At 42.9% G+C, this 25,663-nt stretch overlaps 1 protein-coding gene across 1 annotated transcript in view; it reads left to right on the top strand.

The window, feature by feature from the left end:
* LOC122927774 overlaps positions 1 to 25,663 on the top strand; it is a 104,642-nt gene that overhangs the window by 36,091 nt on the left and 42,888 nt on the right. The window contains exons 3-5 of the mRNA XM_044279958.1: positions 8,012 to 8,057; positions 14,416 to 14,487; positions 25,102 to 25,180. Of these exons, the coding sequence (XP_044135893.1) occupies positions 8,055 to 8,057; positions 14,416 to 14,487; positions 25,102 to 25,180 (154 nt within the window). The 5' untranslated portion in view covers positions 8,012 to 8,054. The remainder of the gene's footprint in view (positions 1 to 8,011; positions 8,058 to 14,415; positions 14,488 to 25,101; positions 25,181 to 25,663) is intronic.

The following is a 25,663-nucleotide window of genomic DNA, read 5'->3' as shown; positions in this document are numbered from 1 at the left end:
AGCAATTTATAAGGCTAAATTACAGAAAGCTTCAGAAATTTCATTGTGTGGGTTAGGAATGTACGTGGTAAAGCTAACGATTGCCAGCGACCCATTTTACGGATGGTATGGCAGGGCACATTGTGCTTGGAAGCCACGGAGGTGGCCCCGATGCAAAATGAGTGCCCTGATACGGTTTTGGGGTCAAAACCCAACCCAGTTGCTAAAATGCGGATGTGGGATATGAACCGTGCTGTCGTAAGGGGCTTGGTTTTGAAAGGCAGTAACGGGCTATCAGGGGAGGAATTACCCAAGGTTACTAACAACTTATTTAAAACTTGGACAGGGCACCATTTGTTGAAAGTTTGAAAATATTTAACTTTATAGGGGGGCCCTGTTTGTGATGTTTTATTTGACGGCAAATATAAAATGTAATGGTTCGTGATTCCATACTAGTTGGCTCCTACTTAAACCTATGGATTTGGGAGAGGAACCGGTGAATTCCCCTGGTTGTAGAAACCTATAGAAACCTAGATACATTCGCAGCCTTAATAACCGTGCTGGGTTGGAGCCCAAAAGGATTACCGTCTAGGGAGTTGGAGAGTTTCCTAAAAAGTTCCCCTGAAACTGGTTGTCTGCTTGGAGTGGTGTTTCTACTGCTTTTTTGAATACCTCTAAGAGTTGCCTTGATTGCAGGGGAAGTGAAGATTGGCCTATTACCTGGATCTTTCAACATTGAATAATATTGTACCCCAGCCAAGTATAATTTAATTTAATTGTAAGCAAGCTTAAGGTGTTTATGACAATAAGTCAGAAAAGCCATTAAATAAGTGGTCTTATCTGTGTCGTTCCTTGGATCGAGAAGGGAAATTTTTTTGAAGATGTTTCAGCCAGTCTTGTAGTTTCTGGCCATGTTGGCAGATAGCGACCTTTGCACAAGGGATTTGGCTGTTGATATTAAGTGTCCTAATCCATGCGCATAGTATTGAAGCCTGGAGGGGATAATCCCGTTTGTTCTGATCTGGCATGATCTGGAAAAAATTATGGAAAAGAAAGCGTGATAATGCATGAGCAGCTAAGTTCTGAATGCCTTGGATATGTCTGCATGACACTTGGAAGTTATAATGTAAGGAAAACCAGACTAATTTGTGAACGAAGGGCATGACATAAGAGGACTTTGACCTGCCCTTGGTAATGATCTCCACCACTGCCTGGTTGTCCGTGATGAATGTCACTAGAGAATTGGCCCATTGCCTACCCCAGACTTGAGCAGCAGCTACAATTGGATAGATCTCTAATAACGGGGAGGATCTGAGGTACTCATTGAGTGAATAGAATTCTGGGGGCCAATGGCCTGCGAACCACTGGTTTTTATATATGGCTGCGAAACCTCTGGAGGCGGCTGCGTCTGAGAAAACCGTAGGAGATGTGGGACTCCATTGGGGAATGAATAAGGAGATCCTGTTCCAGTTGGTCAGGAAGGTATTCCACATGGCCAAGTCGGCCATTGCTTGGGAATCCAGAAATACAGGGGAGTCCTGCTCTGTGGCTGCCGGAAGTAGATCCAATAATCTGGACATGAAGACCTTACCTTGGGGCATGATTCTAGTTGCAAATTTTAGCATGCCTAGCAGGGATTATAACTCCTGTTTCATGAGAATTCTGGAACCCACAAATTTGGAGATAATCTCCTTGATTTTGATAAGCTTCTCTTCTGGCAGTATTGCTTCCATTTTTCCTGTGTCTAGGACTATACCTAGGAATGTAACTACCGTCGAGGGCCCTTCTATTTTGGATGGGGCGACCGGAATGTTAAGACTTGCGAATACTTGGAGGAGATTATTAAGTTTACAGGGTTTAATGCCGGGTTATTCTATCAACAGAAAATCAACTAAATAATGAATGACCATTGGGCATTCGCTGTGGTTTACCAGAATACAATGTAGGGTCTGTGCAAACTGGTCAAATAGCCAAGGACTGCTCTTAGAACCGAATGTTAAGCGGTTTGCGAAGTAGTAGAGACCTTCCCATTTTATTCCATAAAATTTCCAAAGCTGTTAGTTGATAGGCAGCAGCTTGAAAGCATCCGCAATGTCTGCTTTGGACAATCATGCCCCTTTACCTGCCAAAAGGATAAGTAATATATAGCCTTGTGAAGTGAGGAGGATTTCATGGAGAATTCTTTAGAGGGGACTAAAGAGTTGAGGCTAGGAATATCTGAACCATGAGGAGCTGAGAGATTGTAGATCAAACGTTTTTTATTTGAGAATATTTTAGTAACAATGCCGATAGGATTGATTCTCCAATAATCAAAAGGAACCGTGGAGTAAGGACCAATAAGGAAACCTTTTTCCACTTCTGCCTGAATTAAGAAATTAATTGACATGGCATCATTGACTGCTGACATAAGGTTGTGACCTTCCCAGGTGGACTGAGGAAGGGTAATGAGACCAGTATGAAAACCCTCCGTGAAACCATCTAGCAAGAATTGTACATGGTGAGGGTTATGGTGGTCATGAAGGAGTATTACCAGCAGGTCTATGTTAACTCTGCCCAGTCATTTATTCCTGGAGGTTCTATGAGGGCAAACCGAAAGGGGGTGAGCTCTGAAGAAGGTGGAACAGACGTGGAGCGCTCTGCATTGGTTGTAATTACATGTTGCCATATTATAGTTATTGCAGACCTGGCTGCTACCTAAGAAGACTATGGGAGGACCCAATTTATTTGTGCCAGTGTTTTGCCATTGTTGGAACCCTGAGGGGCCTGCCGATGATCTACTTTGGGCCACCGAATGACTAAAATTCGGACACCATTCTGAGGAATAAAGAATCGACTGACATGAAGCGTGCGCTGGAGCTTTTAGCCCGGCGAAATGACGGCAGAAGAGTTCCATATTCAGGGATCCCCAATTGGTGACCCGATGGAACTGGGCGAGAGCTGCCACGGCTTTTACTGAAAAATAACGGTGGTAATCATAGAAGGCGTGTCCTCCATACTTATGCCCCAAGTCAGTGACCCTATCCAGGTATAGATCCAGGTCCTCCCATCTCTCGGGTGGGCTGAACAGATAATATCCCTGAATAGACTAAATGCCAATACAAACTCTGGGATAGATAATTTTTGTTCAGTCGGGCATCTCTGGATTTGAGAACTATGGAAATGTTTTCGCAAGCAATTGTTTTATTTTCTACTGTATCGTGGATGGCTATTAGAATGGCGGCTAGGTTTACATCTTTCCCTTCCAAGATATCTCTTTTGATGCTATCTGTCACGAAGTGGGACGGAGATACATCAGTCATGTTAAGGACCCTACCTGGGGATGTTGACTGGGACATGGAAGCGACTGGGAGAGGAGGTGCAGGTATGCTGGCTGCTAAACCTCTGGATTCCACCACCAGCAGCCTGTGTTTTGTGCCTAGAGGTTATTCTGTGGCAGGGTGTTTATGCCACCTGGTGAAAGGAGATGAAGCGGATATGGTGTGGTACACTGGGAATGGTGACCCGTGAATGTGGTAGACCCTAGTGGAGAGAGGTTAAATACCTGATATCCAAAACCTGGCGAGCAATACTTGGAATAAGGACCCTGGTCCTGGATTGTATCGTGACGGCGATACCGTGACCGAAGCTTAAATGAGATAAGCATTAGAATTTAGAGGGTGGCCTGGCGGAATAGACAGTTGATGGCGGGAGTGACCGACAAGCGAGACATGTGACCTTACAGACAACTTGAAGGAAACCATTGAGATGAGGAGACGTGGCCTGAATAACTTAGACAGGCGGTAGACAAGAGATGAGGAAACATGGCCTGAACAGCGTGAACAGGCGGGAGACATAGATATGATGAACCTGACCTGAATACCGAAAACAGGCTATAGACATTGAAAGAAAACACGGCCTCAATAACGTAAACAGGCGGTAGACAAGATAAGGAAAACATGAACTGAATGATGTAGACAGGCGTGAGACATAGATATGACGAAACGTGGCCTGAGTAACGTAAACAGGCTATAGACATTAAAAGAAAACACGGCCTGAATAACGTAAACAGGCGGTAGACAAGAGATAAGGAAAACCTGAAACTGAATGACGTAGACAGGCGTGAGACATAGATATGACGAAACGTGGTCTGAGTAACATAAACAGGCTATAGACATTGAAAGACAACATGGCCTGCATAACGTAAACAGGCGGTAAACATGGATATGACAAAACGTAGCCTGAATAACATAAACAGGCTATGGACATTGAAAGAAAACACGGCCTGAATAACGTAAACAGGCGGATGACATAGATACAGTCCTGATCAAAAGTTTAAGACCACTTGAAAAATGGCAAAAAATCATACTTAGCATGGCTGGATCTTAACAAGGTTCCAAGTAGAGCTTCAACATGCAACAAGAAGAAATGGGAGTGAGATAAAACATTGTTTGAGCATTTAATTTAATAAAAACAACGAATAAACTGAAACAGGCTGTTTTTCAGCTGATCAAAAGTTTAGGACCACACCTCCCCAAAAAAAACTAAACACCCCAAAACAGAAATCCAACTTCCAAACATGAACATTAGTAATGAGTAGCTCCGCCGTTATTGTTTATCACTTCAAAAATTTGTTTTGGCATGCTTGATGCAAGTGTTTCCATGAGGTGAGTGGGAACATTTCTCCAAGTGGTGAAGACGGTCGCACGAAGGCCATCTACTGTCTGGAACTGTTGTCCATTTTTGTAAACTTCCCTTGCCATCCATTCCCAAAGGTTCTCAATTGGATTTAGATCAGGGGAACACACAGGATGGGCCAAAAGAGTGATGTTATTCTCCTGGAAGAAGTCCCTTGTCCTGCGGGCATTGTGTACTGTAGCATTGTCCTATTGAAAAACTCAGTTGTTACCACACAGACGAGGGCCCTCAGTCATGAGGAATGCTCTCTGCAACATCTGGACATAGCCAGCGGCCGTTTGACGCCCCTGCACTTCCTGAAGCTCCATTGTTCCACTGAAGGAAAAAGCACCCCCCTCCACTGTGGCGCATAGAAAACATCTCAGATGGGATCTGCTTGTCATGCCAGTAACGTTGGAAACCATTAGGACCATCAAGGTTACATTTTTTCTCATCAGAGAATAAAACTTTCTTCCACCTTTAGAATGTCCCATTTTTGGTGCTCTCTTGCAAAGTCCAAACGAGTAGTTCTGTGGCGTTCAAGGAGACGAGGTCTTTGAAGACGTTTTTTGTTTTTGAAGCCCTTCAGTCTCAGATGCCATGTGATGGTTATGGGGCTGCAGTCAGCACCAGTAAGGGCCTTAATTTGGGTTGAGGATTGTCCAGTGTCTTGACGGACAGCCAATTGGATCCTCCGGCTCAGTGCTGATGAATTTTTTTTGGGTCTTCCACTTGACTTTTTTGTTCCATAACCCTCAGGATCATTTAGGAAATTCCAAATGACTGTCTTACTGCGCCCCACCTCAGCAGCGATGGCGCACTGTGAGAGACCCTGCTTATGCAGTTAAACAACCCGACCACATTCAAAAAGGGAGAGTTTGCCTTTGCGATCATAACGTGTGACTACCTGACAGAAAATAACAATAAATCCACATCTTTGCACAGATTTGGCCTTTTAAAGGCATGTGGTCCTACAATTTGGGTCAGCTGAAAAACAGCCTGTTTCAGTTGAATCGTTATTTTCAATTAATTAAATGCTCAAAAAATGTTTTGTCACAATCTCATTTCTTCTTGTTGCATGTTGGAGCTCTACTTGGAACCTTGTTAAGATCTAACAATGTAAAATATGATTTTTCAAGTGGTCTTAAACTTTTGATCAGGACTGTATGAAGAAACGTGGCCTAAATAACGTAAACAGGCGGTAAACATGGATATGACAAAACGTAGCCTGAATAATGAAAACAGGTTATGGACATTGAAAGAAAACACCGCCTGAATAACTAAAACAGGCAGCAGACATTGGTAATAGAAAATTTGATTAGAATAACGTGAGCAGGCAACATATATCTATGAGAGAAGCGTGGCGTGATTGAGCGACAGATAGCGTAGATCGAGACGACAAGCGATAATCCATGTGCTAGATGATGTGAATGGCATCTGAATGATAGATTGCAAACCTTGGATGATGAAAAGTGGTCTATTTGGCGTGAGCAGGCGTGGTATTTCTGTTAAAACTTGGCCTGGGTAGGTGTCATGCACAACCGGAAGTAAACCGTAGATAAACAACAAACAAACAATATGTCTACAATTAAATAAAAAATTGAATACATGAGAAGGTATGGCATGCAGGATTAACTGGTACAAGAACCCATCTTATAATGATAAATGTCCCGCACAAGCAGCAATTATCCCCTAATAACAAAATGAGATACACTGTAAAGCATGTCTTTTTTTAATTTATTTTTTATCCCGATTCAGAAAGCCGTAAAACAGGGCTGAATTATTTCTAAATCCGTGATCGTGCGGTACACGTGACCCACGCCGGGCAAAGAATGAAGCTGAGAGCGGTGTCTCACCAGCCTCGGGAGTGCCGTGAGCGTTGCACCAGCCGACCCCCCTCCTCCGACGTGGTTGCAACCGGATGCGTTGCCTAGACTGCACAAGAGGAGAAAATGAATCCCTCAGCACTGATGGGATGACCGCTCGGGTAGCGGTTGTTGAAGGGAAGGGGAGAAAACCGGAGGCTCCCTGAAGGAGAAGGGTGGGCAGCTGGAGTGCCGACAGCACAAAATTACCTAGCCTGAAGCCTGATTGTGACGCGACTGTGACAGGACTGTGACGGAAGACGCCCGTGTGGAAGGATGAATGAGTAGAAATGTATAGAGCCTCCGCCCCTCCCACAATTACAGGCTGAAATCAGCCTTGACAATTAATCCCATGAATTACGTGCTAATATTTAAATGGCTATTGAAGCGCAAGAGAAAAAATTGCCTTAAGGGCTCCGCATGCTGTAAAAATATAAAGGATCGTATACTCACCTAGCCAATTCCCAGCTGCTGCAGTTGTGACAGAGTCAGTAATTCTGCTTTGTAGTCAAGAGTGGTCAGCACTTTCAACCTCGTGGGACGCCCACACGGAAAGGGAGAAATCCACAAAGTAGCAAGAAAATCCCATCGGGCGCTTGATCTTTAATTCATGTATCCTTTATTTCATCTCTGTAACAATGTAACAATGGATGCATTTCGGCCTGTCCAGCCTTCGCCGACGAAGGCTGGACAGGCCAATGGATGCCATTGTTACATTGTTACGGAGATGAAATAAAGGATACATGAATTAAAGATCAAGCGCCCGCTGGGATTTTCTTGCTACAGTAATTCTGCTTTGGGCGGAGTTAGAGGAGTGGCCTAGTATGAAAAAAAGGGCAGTAATGAGCGCCGCACATATTGTCCCTCTTTGCCATTTTCAAAAGTTGGGAGGTATGCAGCAGCAAGATGCTGCAAGGTGATCGATGATGGGGGCCGCTGCAGTGACATGAAGAAGCTGGGTTCTGGTGAAGGAGGATACTGGCTGGCGTGTTTCTGTGCCTAGAAATTACCTCAGCCACCTGATGTTTCTATAATAGACTTGGTCATTTGTTAAATCATCTACCCTGTTGGACATAGGCTAACTTTCTGTTTCAATAGATTTTATTGGTTTAGTATCAATCAAAGATAATAGAGGACAAAAAAAAAGCAGTTCCACCTGCTAAACATTGCAGATGGAAGAAACTATATGTTTGTCTTTACAGTATGAGACAAACAGCAAAGTGGATAATATTATTATAGTAAAGACGCATTATCAAGATTATTAACAGTTTCCTCAAATATACCTTATTCTGGTCTATATGATTTGTTATGAATGAGGGATGATAAAATTCCCAAGAGAAAAATACAGTATGACAGCGAAAAAAGAAAATATATACAAAGATAAAAAAGAAAAGAAAAGAACAAGGTTATAGTTCCACCTATATTGATAAAAGTTGGAGTTTTAGTTTCTATATGCTTCGCCATTGCGCCATCTAGTGACAACATCAGGAAATGACACTTTGTTTACTTCACAGCAAACTGAAAGTAAAAGTAAGAGACTCCGAAAACACCTTCATAATGGTGAGTATCATTTTGCTTAGAAAATACATTATTCTAGTGTGCATGGTGTGAGTATGTATGAGGAGATGTAGTGAGATCTAATGCTAAAAGTCAGAATAAAGGAAGAAGTAGTTAGAATGCAAGTTGTGTTGCTCTGTGCACCCTCTGACCACAACTGTGACTCACTCTTCCCCTGCAGGAGTCAGTTACTTGTGCGTCTTAGGCTACATTCACACAAAAGTATTTAGTTTCTGTGTCCGTTCTGTTTGTTTTGTGGATAGGATGCAGACTTATTCATTTCAATAGGTCCGCAAAAAATGTGGACAGCACATCGTCCGTAAGTCCGTTCCTTAGCCCTGTTTTGCGGACAAGGTTGGGCATTGTTACAATGGATCCGCAAAAAAAAAAAAACGGATGCCATACAGAACGTCATCATTTTTTATTTTTTTTTTGCAGATCCGTAATTTGCGGACCACAAAACACAGTGGCCTAGCGTGGGTTGCCAGCACCCGGGGCAAGCCAAAAATTGCGCCCCCCCCCCTACAGGCACGCCCCTTTTAACAGATACTGTAGTAGATCACTAGCAGTCCTATGTAACACCACAGATAACACAGTGATAACTCTGAGTACAGATAATGTAGTAGATGGGTGTAGGCCCCCAGAATTCAGAATACACACAGTGTGACCTAAAGTCTGAGGCCGAATGCGGCAGTGTGGGCCATATTCTCAATCTCCTCCCCCAACCCTACCGTGAAACAGATATGTGCATGGACATTATTATTACAGTATAATACCGCCCCATACCTGTTACATCCAGTGACATCTCCTGTGATGTAGACTCTCCTCGACGTCTTCATTCAGAGATAAGACCACCATGACACCTTCTTTCAGCCGCTTCTCGTCTCTGCAGAGTTTCACAGATTTTTTTTTAGGTTCCTCACTTTACTCTCATCCTCTCCTTCCTGGTGTCTCAACACTGTCATCCTGCTGCCCCCCAATACTGGGCTAGAGCCAGATAGTCCCCCATTCCTCATAATATTATTTCCTCCTGTATATTATAATGGCCCCCCTCTTTATTATTAATATAATGACCCCTCTTTATTATTAATATAATGACCCCTCTTTGTTATTAATATAATGACCCCTCCTTAATAATATAATGGCCCCCTCTTTATTATTAATATAATGGCCCCCTCTTTATTATTAATATAATGGCCCCCTCTTTATTATTAATATAATGACCCCTCTTTATTATTAATATAATGACCCCTCTTTGTTATTAATATAATGACCCCCTCTTTATTATTAATATAATGACCCCCTCTTTATTATTAATATAATAGCCCCCTCTTTATTATTAATATCATGACCCCTCTTTGTTATTAATATAATGACCCCTCTTTGTTATTAATATAATGGCCCCCTCTTTATTATTAATATAATGGCCCCCTCTTTATTATTAATATAATGACCCCTCTTTGTTATTAATATAATGACCCCCTCTTTATTATTAATATAATAGCCCCCTCTTTATTAATATAATGGCCCCCTATTTGTTATTAATATAATAGCCCCCTCTTTATTAATATAATAGCCCCCTCTTTATTATTAATATAATAGCCCCCTCTTTATTATTAATATAACAGCCCCCTCTTTGTTATTAAAGGGGTTATCCCATCTTAGACAATGGGGGCATATTGCAAGGATATGCCCCCATTGTCTGATAGGTGCGGGTCCTACCTCTGGGACCCGCACCTACAACGAGAACGGAGTCGGGGAGAGTTGTGGCTGGAGGACCCCGGGTTTCCCAGGGTCCGACCACCACAAGGCACAGCTCCCCACCTCTCCCATTGAAGTGAATGGGAGTGCACCGCACATGCGCAGCCAACGCTCCCATTCATTTCTATGGGGCCGACGGAATTAGCCGAGCCAGGGCTCTGCTTTTTTAGGCGGCTCCATAGAAATGAACGGAGGGCGGCTACGCATGCGCAGTGCGCCCTCCCCCACTTTCTCTGCTCCGTTCTCCTTGTAGGTGCGGGTCCCAGCGGTGGCACCTATCAGACAATGGGGGCATATCCTTGCGATATGCCCCCATTCTCTAAGATGGGATAACCCCTTTAATATAATAGCCCCCTCTTTATTATTACTATAATAGCCCCCTATTTATTATTAATATAATAGCCCCCTTTTTGTTATTAATATAATGGCCCCCTCTTTGTTATTAAAGAGGGGGCCATTATATTAATAATAAAGAGGGACCAGTACATTAATAATAAAGAGGGGGCCATTATATTAATAATAAAGAGGGACCAGTACATTAATAATAAAGAGGGGGACCAGTACATTAATAATAAAGAGGGGGACCAGTACATTAATAATAAAGAGGGGGACCAGTACATTAATAATAAAGAGGGGGACCAGTACATTAATAATAAAGAGGGGGCCAATACATTAATAATAAAGAGGGGGCCAATACATTAATAATAAAGAGGGGTCATTACATTAATAATAAAGAGGGGGCCATTATATTAATAATAAAGAGGGGGCCATTATATTAATAATAAAGAGGGGGACATTATATTAATAATAAAGAGGGGTCATTATATTAATAATAAAGAGGGGGACATTACATTAATAATAAAGAGGGGGCCATTATATTAATATGATGCAGTGGCTATCCCGATACGGGGGAGGTATGTTCCACTTTCTGGCAGCTGTCTCTGCGTCCATATAGGGTTGCTACCTTCCCCAACTAAAAATATTGGCCAAGTTAAGCCACACCCAAAGGGGGTGGGGTTGTGGGGGCGTGGCTTAACACAGGGTGTTAAGTCGCTATTATACTGTGGCTCCCAATAATATTAATACCCCGATTACTGCCGCCCAGAAAATAATAATGCCCCCAGTAATAGTAATGCTCCCATTAGTGCCCCCCAGAATTAATACTGTCCACATTAGTGCCCCCAGTAATAGTAATGCCCCCATTAGTGAACCCCAGAATTAATTCCCCCGGTTAGTGCCCCCCCAGCGAACCAATGGAGGAGGTGAGTGATTATTTGTTTTTTTAATTAACAGGGGGGGGCAATAGGTAGGGGGCAGTAAAGGTTGTACTAATGAGCGCTCCACAGTGGACGCACAAGAAAATACTGTCAATTAACACAAAAAATTACCGGCAGGGTGCCAACCCTACGTCCATAGGGAGCAGAGACAGTTGCCATAATGAAGCAGAGAGCAGTCATCGGCTCCCTGCTTCATCATTCCTTCCCCCCTGCTGGCTCTCCACACCTCTGGTCTGTGTGGGGGGAGGAACAGACTAGAGCAGCCGATGTCCTGCTAGGAAGAAGGTAAGTATGTGGTGTTCTGGGAGGGGCACAATGTGGGCATATTACTGGGGGCACAATGTGCGCATATTACTTGGTGGCACAATGTCGGCATATTACTGGGTGGCACAACGTGGGCATATTACTTGGTGGCACAATGTGTGCTCTTACTGGGGGGCACCATGTGGACATATAACTGGGTGGCATAATGTGGGCATATTACTGGGGCACAGCTGGGCATAATTCTGTGAAGAATGCACACTGTGGGCATAAATACTGTGCGGTGGCATGAAGGGGGAATAATTACTATGTGGGGCATTAAGGGGACTGCGTGGGATTAGGTGTATAGTTTTGTATTGGGGCGGAGTTAGAGGCATGGCCTAGTGCAGAAAAAAAATTGTGCTCCACACAATGTGTCCCTCTTTCTTTGTTTACAAAGTTGAGATATATATATACCCCCTTAACCTTCTAATAGTCCTTTAAAATTGGAAAAACCCTCCCAAAAATGTAACTTTTTTATTGTGTGTCTGCAGTGAATCTTGTTGGTACCGCACAACTCAGGGGACACTATTGCATTTTTAACCCCTTGGTGACATCATTAATTTTAGCCTTAAGAACGTCATAACGTTTTAATTTTATCTTCTAAAATGTTTTTTTATTTTTGCAGGATTAATTGTAGGTTTTTTAGGAACCATTTTGGGGTATATATAGTGTATTAAATAACTTTTATTATTTTATTTTTAGGGAAAAAAATATTTTCTGTAATTTTTTTATGGTGTTCACTGTGTGGTATAACTAACATAATTTATTGTGTGGGTTACTACACTGATGATAATGCCACATTTATATATATATATATATATATATATATATATATATAAATTTACAATTTATCTCTCCTCCTGCAGCTGTGTGCTGCTCCCTCATTCTTCTCCAGACTGAACGGGAGGGGACGGACGGACTGCTTTATCTGCTCATATCTCTGGTTACCAGCTAGAGATATGGTACTGTTTGAAAGCTGACATTCCAAGATTTCAGACAATACCAGAATGACAGCAATATATTCAGTACAGGGGAAGATATCACTGATAGAAATCGGGATGCAGTGAATGCTGCTGAAAGTGAAAGTAAAAGCAGGTTTTACCCACGATTACGCACAACTCGTTTTCTAACAGTGATTTCTCCTCTGTTGCCTTGGTCTTTTTGGTCTTATATGAAATGTCAGCTTTCAAACAAGACCAGCATGTTTCTAGCTGCTACCATTCAGGAGATATCCGCATCTAAAGCAGCCCCCCCCCCCCTCCACTTTCTGCCCAAGCCCAGGTGGAGCAGAACAGTTAGCTACTTTTTCCACAGCTAAGCGGAGCTCAGGCAAAACAGTTAGGTGGTTAAAGGGAGTCTGTCAGGTCATTTTTTACTAATATAACTAACAGCACTGCCCCACAGAAGGTTGTGAATGCAGTCTAAACATACCTATGTGTACTAAGTGTCTGTATTCCATGTCCAGGAAAAGCACTTTTATTCGGCTGGAGAACTGCTCCCAAGTGCCCAACGCAAACCAGACTGAAGAGGGGAGTGCTGCTTTCTTGGTATTGGACGCAGCTAGAAATATGAACTTGACCTTGTTTGAAAGCTGGCATTCCGACCTTTCAAACTATACCAGAACCAAAGCATTATATCAGAAGATATAGCTGTTAGGAATCGAGTCAGGAGTGAGAGCTGTTTTTAATTTCACTTCCAGCTGGGCACCTGGCAGCCATTTTCCAGCAGAATAAAAGTGCTTTTCCTGGACATGAAATAAAGACACACAGTACACACAGGGAAGCTTGGAAAGCGTTTTCAATATTCTATGGGGCAGTGTTGTTAGTTATATTGGTGAAAATCAGGTGACAGACTCCCTTTAAAGATCAGACTAGTTTTGATTTTTGTATTTATGTTTTTCCTCCCCACTTTCTAAGAGCCATAACTTGTTAAACAAGGTAAAAGGGGTGAAATTGAAAAAAATAAAACAATTTTCCCCTTTTTTTGATTTTTTTTTATGGTGTTCAATGTGCATTAAAAATGAAATGCCAGGTCAGTATTTTTGTATTTTAACACCCAGCTATGTGAGGGCTCGTTTTTTGTGAGATAATCTGTAGTTTTTATTGGTACCATAATGGGCTACATATGACTTTTAATTTCTTTTATTAATTTATTTTTTAGGAGCATGGTGACCCCAAAAAATGGTTAATCGTACATTTTTTTATTTTTCCATTATGGAAAATGTTGGATTATGGAAATTTATGCATATTTATACATAGTTATTAGATCTCCCCAGGAATATATGTAGAACTGATCTCCAGCAGAGTGGATTTTACATAAACCTGCAAGGGACTAGGTTTGTCTAACAGTGCGTGGGTAGAGTTGTGCAAACTCTTCTATGCTTGTATTATTACACTCCAGAAATACATCCAGGCCCCTCTTGAACTCTTTTAGTGAACTCACCATCACCACCTCCTCAGGCAGAGAGTTCCATAGTCTCACTGCTCTTACCGTAAAGAATCCTCTTCTATGTTTGTGTACAAACCTTCTTTCCTCCAGATGCAGAGGATGTCCCCTCGTCACAGTCACAGTCCTGGGGATAAACAGATGATGGGAGAGATCTCTGTATTGACCCGATATATTCAATCACTCGTGTCGGAATCCATTATAGTCAATGGGCTCCAGCGGTGAACGGCGGTATCTGGCTAGATAGTAGACTTAATTTGTTATAATTCTTGCTGCTAGGAGAGGAACCATTAGATCAGCAGTAACCTGTACCTGTAATGGTATGTATGAAAGTACTAGGCAGATGGTAAAAGCCCTTTAGTAATAACAAAAACTTCCAGAAATTACAGACAATTACAGCCCCTGAATATCATAATAATCTGTATTGTTAGCAATATTGGACACTATGAAAGGAATCTGACAATTATGGTGATAAGTGATTCCTAGTTTATCTACCATAACTTGACATTTCACAATCGCTGAGTGTATGCATTATGTAAAATTATTCAAACTCTGCATATTACTCATTTTCTTAGGAATTTTGGTTGTCAATCATGGATTCATGGAGTGCCAGTGAGAGATCAGTTAGACCAGAATGTGCATCAATGGTGAGTAAACGATGAGGAGACATGACTCTTCATAGCCTACTTTCACATGTCAGTGTTTGATCAGTTGTTTGCATCAGTAAGGCTCCATTCACACGTCCGTAATAATGGGTCCGCATCCGTTCCACAAATTGCGGAATGGGTGCGGACCCATTCATTCTCTATGGGGACAGAGTGGATGCGAAGAGCACACTATGTTCTCCGCATTTCCAGAGCACGCCGCCGATCTTCCGGTCCGCGGCTCCGGAAAAAATTAGAACATGTCCTATTCTTGTCCGCGGCCAAGAATAGGCAATTCTATGGGGGTGACGGCCGGGTATATTGCGGAGCCACAATGCACTACGGACGTGTGAATGGACCCCTTATTGTGAGCCAAAACCAGGTGCGGGTTAAAAACACAGAAAAGGAGGAAATCTTTCCGTTATACCTTATCTCTGTTGGGAAGGAAGCGTCCTACCAGACAAGCGTCTGCTCATCAGTGAAGGAGACCACTACATTTACACAGGGCTTTTTTTCTCAGAGAAAAGGTGGTGGAACTCACCCTCATCCCCTGGCGACACCCCTACCCACCCCTAAGACCGCCCCCTAAAACCGCCCCTTTAGAGAACAGGGATGCAAGTAAAAAAATTTTTGGGGGGGGAGGGGGGGGGTTATAAAAGTCCAGCCCAGCAAAGAAACCCCCCAGATGGGGATGGCACTGTTAATGGGGGATCTGGGGATGGCACTGTTAATGGGGGATCTGGGGATGGCACAGTTAATGGGGGATCTGGGGATGGCACTGTTATGGGGTGGAGGATCTGTGGATGGCACTGTTATGGGGGATCTGTGGATGGCATGGTCCTATAACAGTGCTATCCACAGGCCCCCCCATCCTATAACAGTGCCATCCACAGACCCCCCCATCCTATAACAGTGCCATCCACAGACCCCCCCACCCCATAACAGTGCCATCCACAGACCCCCCCCCACCCCTTAACAGTGTCATCCACAGACCCCCCGTTGCCGCTCCAGTACAGTTATAAAATGTGTAATTCAATTAATAATCATTCATGCTGCCCCCTCTGTAGTATAACATTCAATATATCCTACTCACAGGGCTACTGTTATATCGTAATGCAGGCCGGCCGGGCAGACGAGCGGCAGCGTGACTGACGTCACGTGCCTGCGCCGCCTGCTTCATTCATAAAGTAGGCCGGGCAGGCACGTGACATCAGTCAGTCACGCTGCCGCTCGTCTGCCCGGCCGGCCTGCATTACGATATAACAGTAGCCCTGTGAGTAGGATATATTGAATGTTATACTACAGAGGGGGCAGCATGAATCATTATTAATTGAATTGCACATTTTATAACTGTACAGTGAACGCACCGGCCCCCAGCTCCTCCTCCCAGTCCCTCCCCTATGATACATTGCAGCCTGCGATGTTCCGGTGCGTTCCGCCAGAAAAAAAGCCCTGCATTTACATATACTGACTAGTTGTTAACCGGCAGCAGATGCTGTTTAAACGGCACGATCTACTACCGGCAATTGATCATTTTTGTGACAACATGAATGATCTATTACCTGATGAATGAGCGTTTCGCTTGTTCATCAGGTAATCAGTGGCACATTTACTCCACCAGATAACAAGCGTTTCTGTAAACGATCTTTAACGATTATCTGCGGTATTATGGGCCTGTGTAAAGGGCCCCCTTAACTTTTCAGTTAGATGAAAATGTTTTCTTCACTCTGAGAGTTTTCAAGTTTGTACATCCCTCGATCAGAGGAAAAGAGCCAATACAAAGTGCAGTACTGCCTCTGGAGGATCCTGTGGATAGGTAATCTGATTAGTGGGGATCCAACACCCGGGACCCCCGCCGATCAGCTGTTTGAGAAGACATCGGCGCTCATATGAGCTCTGCGGCCTTCTCCCTGCTCACAGTGCCGTACATTGTATAGCGGGCTGTACTTGGTATCACAGCAAAGTCCTATTCACTTCTATGGGGCTAAGCTGCGCCTAAGCCATGTGATCAATGAACGTAATGTCACTTGACCTAGGGAAAGCTGCGAGATTGTTCAGGCCCCTCAGAGCGCCTAGCTTGGGGGCAGTGGTGGATTATAATTCGGGTGTTTGGGTCTGTAGCCCCAGGCCCAGCATCACTGGGGGGCCCAACGCCAACCCAAACGCCTACAAACTACGGTGGGGCACTGGAGTGCATAGTTCCCTGCCTCCCGATCACCGCTATAGGCTTCAGGCCTAGTAGGCCTGAATCCTATGCAGTGAGTAAAATCCCGGCGCAGGCAGGTGTGATGATGTCATGCACCATCTACACCATCTGCACCATCTACGAGTGAGCGCCGACTGGGACACAGGTAAGTATTAGCTTTTATTTATTTATTTTGTGTGCCAACTTTGGGGGACATTACTGGGGGGCACAGGAGAATATTACTAAAGGGACAGTGGGGGGCAAACTACTACATGGGGGAAAATTACTAGTGGGGGGAAATTAATACTGTGGGGGCAGTGTGGGGGACAATTAATACTGTGGGGGCAGTGTGGAGAAATTTATAATGTGGGGGCAGTGTGGCGAAATTAATACTATGGGGGGCAGTGTGGGGGCAAATTACTTAATGAAGCGCAGTGTGGGGGCAAATTACTTAATGGGTGGCAGTGTCGGGGCAAATTACTTAATGGGGGGCAGTGTGTGGGGCAAATTACTTTGGGGGCAAACTACTACATGGGGAACAGTGTGGGGGGAATTACTACATGGGAGGCAGTGTGAGGGAAATTACTATATGGGGCAGCATGGGGGAAATTACTGTATGGGGCAGTGTGGGGGAAATTACTATGTGGGGCAGTGTGGGGATAATTACTGTATGGGGCAGTGTGGGGGAAATTACTATATGGGGCAGTGTGGGGGAAATTACTATATGGAGCAGAGTGGGGAAAATTACTATATGGGGCAATGTGGGGAAAATTACTATATGGGGCAATGTGGGGGAAATTACCATATGGGAGCAGTGTGGAGGATATTACCGTATGGGGGCGGTGTGGGGGAAATTACCATATGGGATCAGTGTGGGGGAAATTACTATATGGGGCAGTGTGGGGGAAATTACTATATGTGGGCAGTGTGGGGAAAATTACCATATGGGGCAGTGTGGGGGAAGTTACCATAGGGGCAGTGTGGAGGAAATTAATATATGGAGAAGTGTGGGCTAAATTGCTATATGGGACAGAGTGGGGAAAATTTCTATATGGGGCAGTGTGGGGGAAATTACTATATGGGGCAGTGTGGGGGAAATTACTATATGGGGCAGTGTGGGGGGAAATTACTATATGGGGCAGTGTGGGGGAAATTACTATATGGGGCAGTGTGGGGGAAATTACTATATAGGGCAGTGTGGGGGAAATTACTATATAGGGCAGTGTGGGGGAAATTACTCTATGGGGCAGTGTGGGGGAAATTACTCTATGGGGCAGTGTGGGGGAAATAACTATATGGGGCAGTGTGGGGGAAATTACTATATGGAGCAGTGTGGGGAAATTACTATATAGAGAAGTGTGGGGGAAATTACTATATGGGGCAGTGTGGGGGGAAATTATTATATGGGGTAGTGTGGGGGAAATTATATGGGGCAGTGTGGGGGAAATTACTATATGGAGCAGTGTGGGGAAATTACTATATGGTAGCAGTGTGGGGGAAATTACTATATAGGGCAGTGTGGGGGAAATTACTATATAGGGCAATGTGGGGGAAATTACTATATAGGGCAGTGTGGGGGAAATTACTATATGGGGCAGTGTGGTGGAAATTACTATATGGAGCAGTGTGTGGGAAATTACTATATGGGGGTAGTGTGTGGGAAATTACTATATAGGGCAGTGTGGCAGAAATTACTATATGGAGCAGTGTGGGGGAAATTACTATATGGGGCAGTGTGGGGGAAATTACTATATGGGGCAGTGTGGGGGAAATTACTATATGGGGCAGTGTGGGGGAAATTACTATATGGAGCAGTGCGGGGGAAATTACTATATGGAGCAGTGTGTGGGAAATTACTATATGGGGGTAGTGTGGGGGAAATTACTATATGGGGTAGTGTTGGGGTGTTTCTATTAGGGGCATTATTTTTGGGGACACTATACAGGCATTATTACCTGGAGCACAATATAGGGTGTTATTATTACTGGGGGAACTCTGGGGGACTTTATAACTTCTGTAGACACTACAGGGATCTTTGGGGTAATTTATAAAACTGATGTAAAGTAGAACTGGCTTAGTTGCCCATAGCTACCAATCAGATTCCTCCTTTCATTTTTGACAGCTCCTTTGGAAAATGAAAGGTGGAATCTGATTGGTTGATATGGGCAACTAAGCCAGTTCTACTTTGCACCAGCTTGAAAAATTGCCCCGATTATGAGAACTCTAACGTGTCTGTGTAACAAACTCTGTAGAGACGAGATGTGGCTGAAAGAATTAGTCATGGCGGTCTGGGTCAAACGGAGGAGAAGAGGAAAGAGAAGATCTACATGACAGGAGATGTCACTGGATGTGACAGGTATGTGGTGCTGTATTCCCCTATATGTAGAGCTGGCTCACTACTGTGACCTGTGTCTCATCTTCACCTCCAAGTCTTTTGTTATCATAATCATATGTATTTTAAATTTGGCAACTAAAATTTTTATTTGTCACCTGCAGTCCTATGTAACAGCCCAGATAACAGTGATAGCTTTCTGTGTACAGATAATGTAGTAGATGTTCCAGGCAGTCCTATGTAACACCCCACATAACACAATAGTTCACTGTTATGTGGGGTGTTACATAGGACTGCAGGTAACATCTATGACATCTGTACTCAGAGAGTTTTGAGATGGTGGGGGTCCGACTCCTGGCACCCCTACCAATCAGCTGTTTGAGGGGGCCGCGATGTCCCAGTGAGCGCCGCAGCCTCTTTGCTCCTTTCCAAGCACAGTGTTGTCAATTTGATAGCACTGCTCTTGGTATTGCAGCTCAGCCCCAATCATTCAGATGGGACAGAGCTGCACCTAGACCATGTGAACAATGTCATATGGCCTAGGAAGAGACTGTGGCGCTTATGAAGCACCGAGCCTCTTCATACAGAAAAAAAACTAAGGAGGGGTTTTGGCGGAGGATGGCCCGAGTTGGGTAGACAGCCCATACAGAAACATAGAAACATAGAATGTGTCGGCAGATAAGAACCATTTGGCCCATCTAGTCTGCCCAATATACTAAGTACTATGGATAGCCCCTGGCCCTATCTTATATGAAGGATGGCCTTATGCCTATCCCATGCATGCTTAAACTCCTTCACTGTATTTGCAGCTACCACTTCTGCAGAAATGCTATTCCATGCATCCACTACTCTCTCAGTAAAGTAATACTTCCTGATATTACTTTTAAACCTTTGCCCCGCTAATTTAAAACCTTGTTGATTCCCTTTATGTATTTAAAAGTTTCTATCACATCCCCTCTGTCTCGTCTTTCTTCCAAGCTATACATGTTAAGGTCCTTTAATCTTTCCTGGTAAGTTTTATCCTGCAATCCATGTACCAGTTTAGTAGCTCTTCTCTGAACTCTCTCCAAAGTATCAATATCCTTCTGGAGATATGGTCTCCAGTACTGAGCACAATACTCCAAATGAGGTCTCACTAGTGCTCTGTAGAGCGGCATGAGCACCTCCCTCTTTTTACTAGTAATGCCTCTCCCTATACACCCAAGCATTCTGCTAGCATTTCCTGCTGCTCTATGACATTGTCTGCCTACCTTTAAGTCTTCTGAAATAATGACCCCTAAATCCCTTTCCTCAGATACTGAGGTTAGGACTGTATCACTGATTTTATATTCTGCTTGGGTTTTTACGCCCAAGGTGCATTATTTTGCACTTATCCACATTAAATTTTAGTTGCCAGATTTTTGACCATTCCTCTAGTTTTCCTAAATCCTTTTCCATTTGGTTTATCCCTCCAGGAACATCAACCCTGTTACAAATATTTGTGTCATCAGCAAAAAGACACACCTTACCATCGAGGCCTTCTGCAATTTCGCAGATAAATATATTAAACAATATGGGGTGGTTGGAGGATTGACTAGCTGAGGTCAAGTTGTTTCATTTATAAGGGTCCTACTTTGACGCACCACAGACTAGGGGGGAGGGAGGGGAGGGTTTTCTAAATGTAACGAAAAGATGAGTTGAATATATTTATATCTATATATAATTAGTCGGGTCACTAAGAATTGAGAGATTGTAAAAATTTCTACTGTAAATGTTTTGTAGTTTTCCCAATAAATTTTTGAAAAAAAAACAAAAAAAAAAAAACAATATGGGTCCCGGAACAGATCCCTGAGGTACCCCACTGGTAACAAGACCTTGGTCTGAATATACTCCATTGACTACAACCCTCTGTTGCCTGTCCCTCAGCCACTGCCTAATCCATTCAACAATATGGGAGTCCAAGCCCAAAGACTGCAATTTATTGATAAGCCTTCTGTGTGGGACAGTATCGAAAGCCTTACTGAAGTCTAGATAAGCGATGTCTACTGCACCTCCGCCATCTATTGTTTTAGTCACCCAATCAAAAAAATCAATAAGATTAGTTTGACATGATCTCCCTGAAGTAAACCCATGCTGTTTTTCATCTTTCAATCCATGGAATTTTAGATGTTCCACAATCCTCTCCTTAAGTATGGTTTCCATTCATTTCCCCACTATTGATGTCAGGCTTACTGGCCTATAGTTGCCCGATTCCTCCCTACTACCTTTCTTGTGAATGGGCACAACATTTGCTAATTTCCAATCTTCTGGGACGACTCCTGTTGCCAGTGATTGGTTAAATAAATCTGTTAATGGTTTTGCTAGTTCACCGCTGAGCTCTTTTAATAGCTTTGGGTGTATCCCATCAGGCCCCTGTGACTTATTTGTATTGATTTTAGACAGCTGACTTAGAACCTCTTCCTCTGTAAAGACACATGCATCAAAAGATTCATTAGTCTTCTTTCCTAACTGAGGTCCTTTTCCTTCGTAAAGACTGAACAGAAGTATTCATTGAGGCAGTCAGCTAGTTCTTTATCTTCTTCCATATACCTTCCTTCTTTTGTTTTTAATTTTGTAATTCCTTGTTTTAGTTTCCTTTTTTCATTTATGTATCTGAAGAATGCCTTATTGCATTTTTTCCCTGACTGAGCTAATTTCTCTTCTGCCTGTGCTTTAGAAGCTCTTATAACTTGTTTGGCCTCTCTCTGCCTAATCTTGTAAATTAGCCTGTCATGCTCGTTTTTTTTTTTTTTATAATTACTAAATGCAATCTTTTTGTTTTTAATGATTTTGGCCACTTCTGCTGAGTACCACAGTGGTCTCTTCCTTTATTTTACTTTTACTGACAAGCCTAATGCAGTTTTTCTGTTGCCTTCAATAGTGCCTTTTTTAAGTAGTCCCATTTCTTCTGGACTCCAATGAAACTGTTCCAATCTGATAGGGACTCGTATACCACTAATCTAATTTTAGAAAAGTCAGTTTTTCTAAAATATAAAACTTTTGTTTTTGTGTGGTGTGACTCAGTCACTGTACTTATAGTAAACCACACTGACTGGTGATCACTAGATCCCGAGCTTTCCCCTACAGTAATATCATATACCAAATTCCCATTTGTGAATACTAAATCTAAAATGGCCTCCTTCCGGGTTGGCTCCTCAACTACTTGTTGTAGAGATAATCCCAGTAGGTAATTTAGAATATCTGTACTCCTGGCAGAACTAGCTGTTTTGGTTTTCCAGTTTACATCAGGAAGATTGAAGTCTCCCATAATGATAACTTCCCCCTTCAATGTCATTTTAGCTATTTCCTCAACTAGTAGATCATCTAATTCTTTGACTTGGCTAGGTGGTCTATATATCACACCTACTCGAGTTACCTTATGATTATCAAGCTGCAAGGTAACCCAAACTGACTCTAAATTGTTCTCGCTAAGTTGTATAAAATTAGATTTTATGCTGTCTTTCACATACAGGGCCACCCCTCCCCCTTCTTGCCTTCTCTGTCTTTCCTGTATAGAGAGAACCCTGGTATTGATATATCCCAGTCATTACTCCCCTTGAACCACGTCTCAGTAACAGCCACTACATCTATATTCTCAGATGCCATTATAGCCTCAAGTTCATTGATCTTATTCCCTAAACTGCGAGCATTTGTAGATAAGAATCTGAGATTGTCATTTCTTAACCTTTGTGCTACTGGCATCTTCTGGCATTGTTCCGGGGGGCAGTCGGACTGCTGGATTATCACTCTTTTGCCCCCCTTTCCTAGTTTAAATGCTCCTTAGCAAATACTTGGAACTGTTCACCGAGGACATTCATTCCTTTGAGAGAAAGATGCAAACCATCTTTCTTGTACAGTTCTTTTCCATTCCAACAAGAGCTAACATGAGACACAAAGCCAAACCCTTGGTTCCGACACCACTCACTTAATGTGCATCTTCCTGTCATGCTGAAGGTTATGCATTGGCTAAACTGCAGAGAATGAAACAGTTGATGCAACCTCCCGTATATCCTTTCCAAGTGTATGAAAAGCTTCTTTCACTTTTGAAACCTCATTGCAAGCCAGATCGTTTGTCCCCAGATGGACAATAACATCCACTTCCCTTTCCTGTTTTGCTTGCCTTTCCTGTTTTGCTTGTTCTCCCTCTCTCCCCGCCCCCCCCCCCCCCCCCCCCCGCCCGTCTGTCTTCCCACCTTTATTTTACAGGTTTACCTCAAGTGAATTTTAGAAATCCAGCTTTTTCCGGTTTGTGCTGGGTCTGGTGGCCTGCAGAAGAAGAGCTTCAGCAAATCGAGCACAGCCAGTGATTGGTCGTTATCCGTTGCTGGGGGAGATTTCCAGGGTTCTGATTTTTTTTCACCCTCACGGCGGGAAACTTCTTCCCTTTATATTCACAGGTTTGCTGCCACTTCAGGGCCAGTTAAAGAAGATTTGATTGGCGCCCGCCCTCAGTCCCCTAATTTTAACCTTTCTTCATCACATTGCTTTAGTAGGGCTGTATCGGTCAGCTGATGCTGAGTGGATCTTGGTTTATATGGATGGTTTAATATTGCTCTATATATTGATATGGTTTAATGGTTTTAATTATTTAATTGATTCATTTGATTTATTTAATGTTATGATTCTATGGTTAGCAGATATGAGCGAATTTCTTAAAAGTTCGATTCAGCTGATTCGCCGAATATCTCAAAAATTTGCTTCGTGATGATTTTATTTTTTTTGTAAGTAGCGGGTGCAATGACAGGGAGCTGCAATAGCGCCGCCCCCGTCATTGTACCCCGCAGATGCTACGTTCATACATGATCACTGAATCTGACTGTAAAATGAACAATAACATTTTTTTAAAATCAAACTTACTGCCTCCATTTGCTTGCGACGGGCCGGCCGCTGCCATCTTGCTGGAAGATCTCGCCCGAAATCCTGTACGGCACGAGATTACGTCATCACGCCGACTGGCGTGGTGACGTATGACGTCATCACGCTGGCCAGTGTGATGATGTAATCTCGCGCTGCACAGGATTTCGTCCGAGATCTTCAAGTAAGATGGAGGCTGTCGTCCTGTAGTGAGCAAATGGAGGAGGTAAGTTTTAATTATTTTTTTTTATACTATTTCAGGTTAAAATGATTCGCTGAAACAAAGCACAAGGAAATTCGGCTTCTAGGCAAATCGAATTTAGCCTGAAATTCGGATCGAATTCCATTTTGTGGGATTCTATTCGCTCATCTCTAATGGTTACTCATAATAAAACACTACTGCCATTTTATTCTATAAAGTAGTTGTGAGTTTTATTTATTTAGTGATAAGTGTTAGGGTTAATTTGGTGTAATTTGCCTCCATGCGCTGCTGCCTTCTCAAACAGCTGATCTGTAGGGGTCCTGGGTGTCAAACCCCTTAGGGTCCAGTCGCACGTCTGTGGTGTGTTGTGGACACGCAAATTGCGGATCCTCAACACTGCTTGGCCGGCACCCCCTATAGAAATGCCTATTCTTGTTCGCAGCTGCGGACAAGAATAGGACATGTTCTATCTTTTGCGGAGCTGCGGACCGGAAGTTCGGGGCCGAAACCCGGAAGTTCGGGGCCGCGCTCCGCAAATGCGGAAGCGGAGAGCACATAGTGTAATCTCCGCTTCACATCCGGGCCCATAAAGAATGAATGGGTCCGCACCCGTTCCGCAAAATTGCGGAACGGGTACGGACCCTTTTGTGGACGTGTGAATGGACCCTAAATATTATTAGTACACCGCTTCAGCGTCTATGTACAGTATATATTTCGTTTTGTATGCTCTTTGGGATTTGTTGGCTTGTCAGGGAAGGCCAGTATTGGCTTCTTACAAAAGTGTAGTTCTTCCTTGGTGAAACTATGAAGACACATGGATTACTGTCGTACCTGTACCTTCACTGAAGCCTTAATGTTTCTTTAATTTTGGACTTCAATATGTGCTTAATCAGAAGTGCCTCTGATCTGATTCTGAGAACTTTTTTTGCCTTTGCTAATCATTCATTCATTTACCTACTGTATATACCATACTTAAATTCATATGTATTGTATTGACATGCGGTTTATATTTACTTTTTTTGGCAGATTATCAGAAGACACCAGAAATTATTTGATCTTAAAAGTACATATATCTGTTTTATTGGTTCTCTCACATTCTTGCCAGGTAAGTGGTTTTCAGTATCGGTATTTAGTCCAATGTCCATGTGATTCATTTTGCAGAATAAAGAAGAAAAGTACAAAAAAAAGACCCAAACAACATGCTAATCAAATTTTACCCAGCTCAGCTCCCCTAGCTTAAACCCCCTTAATGACCAGACCACTTTTTACAATTCTGCACTACACTACTTTCACGGTTTATTGCTCGGTCATACAACTTACCACCCAAATAAATTTTACCTCCTTTTCTTCTCACTTATAGAGCTTTCATATGGTGGTATTTCATTGCTGCTGACATTTTTACTTTTTTGTTATTAATCGAAATTTACCGAAATTTTTGCAAAAAAAATGACATTTTTCACTCAGTTGCAATTTTTATTAAAAAACAACTAAATTTCTATATAAATTTTTCTCTAAATGTATTGTTCTATATGTTTTTGATAAAAAAAATGCAATAAGTGTATATTTATTGGTTTGCGCGAAAGTTATA

This window comes from Bufo gargarizans, chromosome 2, assembly GCF_014858855.1.
Source record: "Bufo gargarizans isolate SCDJY-AF-19 chromosome 2, ASM1485885v1, whole genome shotgun sequence".
Classification (NCBI taxonomy): Eukaryota; Metazoa; Chordata; class Amphibia; order Anura; family Bufonidae; genus Bufo; species Bufo gargarizans.
The sequence above is the reverse complement of the archived record's forward strand: the minus strand, read 5'-3'. Positions and strand labels throughout refer to the sequence as shown.